General features: G+C 35.6%; 1 protein-coding gene across 1 annotated transcript in view; it reads right to left on the bottom strand.

Moving 5' to 3' along the window:
• The window catches only part of LOC103369470 (chloride channel protein 1-like), a 51971-nt gene that overhangs the window by 1933 nt on the left and 47379 nt on the right, over nt 1-2659 (bottom strand). The window contains exons 15-17 of the mRNA XM_008298192.1: nt 2141-2185; nt 1941-2045; nt 390-476 (exon numbers count right to left, since the gene is read on the bottom strand). Of these exons, the coding sequence (XP_008296414.1) occupies nt 390-476; nt 1941-2045; nt 2141-2185 (237 nt within the window). The remainder of the gene's footprint in view (nt 1-389; nt 477-1940; nt 2046-2140; nt 2186-2659) is intronic.

The raw sequence follows: 2659 nt of genomic DNA, 5'->3' as shown, positions 1-2659 counted from the left end.
CAGCTGCACTCAGTTTAGTTTCAGTGATCACAGTTTCTACTTTGAGTTTCCAGCATCGTCTTTCTGAACAATTTGCTGTCGATTGTTCATCAGAGGAAACATTCAGCCTATAAATAAAACATTCACTGAGAGCTGATGCGGTTCAGAATCGTTTGACATTTAGGTGACATTACAGTGATATAACACTCACCGTAAAGCACGGCAGCGTTTTTAGTGAGCGAACATGTAAATGACTGTGAAGGCGGCTAATGGACCGACTGCATGAATCAGAGTGTGAAGAACGACGACAGAGCGACCGCCCACGGCGTGAGATCATCGGGCCACGGTACCGGATCACGCCAAGGTGACAGAAAACATGCAGATAGGAGAGGCAGAAGCTGTGAGTTTACCTCTTTCAGAGCCACGACTCCCACCAGCTTCCCGATGCTGGTGACGTAGGCGTGACTGAGGCCCAGCAGGGAGAACAGAGTGTGGGTCTGAGTGGGACAGAGATCCAGTCAGTGTTAAACGCTCCGTCACAGCTCCGTTACTCAGACACGAGCAACAGAGGAAAGATATGATGCAAGCTGACTCTGTTGGAGTCACTGGAGCCTACGTCTCCCATCACGCAACCCAGTCATGCTTTTATTTTTACACCAGGTTAATCAGACCAGAACACATCGACTCTCTGAACCACAAAACCGCAGATTTTTCTCCTGTTTCTGTTTAGCTGACGTATTTTTTTTCTGTGATTTTATTTTAGCTGTTATCTGTTATTTACAAAATGGGGAAACCTGTAAAATAATAGTATAAAAAAAATGTATTTTCAATCCTTAATGTACATATTTTTTTCTTCAAACAACAGCAAATATCTTTAAAATAATTAGACTTATTTCAGATTTAAATATAGTAAAAGGTTTTGTAATTTTGAAATCAAATGTTTTGAAAGAACAAACAACTATTTCTGAAAATACAGAGTTAAAAAAAACAAAACAAATCATTATTCTTTTTATTAATTTAATTACATTTTTCTGTTGGAAATGGTAATGATGACAATTAAAAAAAAATTCAGACAGCAAAGGTCTGTAAAATAAATATTTTTTTTTGCAGATTTAAATACAGTAAAAAATTATTGTAATTTTACAATAAAATGTGGAAGAACAAACTGCTGCTCCTAAAAATACAGATTTAAAATCTTTAATTCTTTTTTTTTCAATTGTATTCTTTTTATTTTTAATTCTTTTTATTAATTTTTTTAATAGTAATTTTTACAAATTAAAAAAAGAAAAGCCTTTCGATCCTGAATATATATATTTTTTCCTTTCAAATATAGATATAGATATATCTGTAAAATAATTATAATTTTGCTGAATTAAGTAAAATTATTGTAATTTTACAGTCAAATGTTGTGGAAAAACAAATGAATATTTTTAAAAATACAGTAAAAAACAAACATTTTTTTAATTTATTGATTCTATTTTTGCTGATTTAAATATAGTAAAAGAAAACCGTTATTTTACAGTCACATGTAAAAGAATAAATTAACAGTTTAGTATAATTTTGTGGACATTATTTACAGTTTTGACCTGTTTTCTTTTTTTTTTAAAATTTAAATAAAAACACACTTTCTATGATTTCAACAAAACAAAGATATTCTGTAAAATAAAAGTTTTTACTATTTCCTGATGCTGCAGAAGAATTACAGTCAGAAAAACAGACATTCGTGTTTGTGTAGTTTCTCTCACTGCCAGCAGGGGGCGACAAAAGCTCCACACTGCAGCTTTAATGCTGCAGTTTTCATAATAAATAAGATAAAAACATATAAACTGTGCTTTAAAGGTGCAGAGTTAGTTCAGTATTATCTCCACGACTTCTTAAAATCTCAAACTACTTCTTTAAAATCTGCTTTTTGAAATTCTAAAACGTTATCGTGCGTCGTGAGTGCGTGACGATGACAACACCTTGTGCAGCGACGTTCTCTCCACCAGCTGGAACGGCGACGGGTCGATACGTATCTGCTCCATATCGACGGGTTTGTCCAGCTCGGCCTCCTCCCAGGCTTTGATCTGCAGCAGCCAATCAGAGGAGGGCACAGGCTCAGAGTGGACAGAGTTTCTAATTATCGATCGCAGCGATTTGAGGGATCGATCGGGTACCGTACCTCCTCTGGAGACATGGTGTCGGTCAGCGGCGGGGGCGTGGTCTCCTGAGGATGGACAACATGGCGTTCAGCGTCAACACATGATGACAAGATTTAAGAACCCCAAAGGAGGTTCTAGCGTCACGTGTTGCCCAGAAACAAACAACGCGACAGAATGAACCCAACAGAAAAGCAGTAGAACATAAACACGATGCAGTTCTATGAACAGGATCAGGTCGCCAAAACAAGACTAGAGCAGAAAAACTGGCAACGATTCAGAGGCAGTAAAGTAAAATCAAACGTTATAACGAGATTCTGGACACGTTAGAATGAAATATTGCAAAACAAATTACAATATTAAAACGGACATTTAAATAACCAAGTTGAAATATTAAAGCTAAAATGTAAAAACTTCAACTGATATGAAGACACTGCACATGAAAATAAAACATTTAACTTGGAATTGAAACGTCACACCTGATTCTGATTAAACCTGATAATTAAATGTTGGAAATTAAATGTGAAAAATTCTACATGAAA

The sequence above is a fragment of the Stegastes partitus genome, unplaced genomic scaffold (assembly GCF_000690725.1).
Source record: "Stegastes partitus isolate 25-593 unplaced genomic scaffold, Stegastes_partitus-1.0.2 Scaffold1292, whole genome shotgun sequence".
Classification (NCBI taxonomy): domain Eukaryota; kingdom Metazoa; phylum Chordata; class Actinopteri; family Pomacentridae; genus Stegastes; species Stegastes partitus.
Note: the sequence above shows the minus strand (reverse complement) of the source record. Positions and strands in the feature narration are given on the sequence as shown.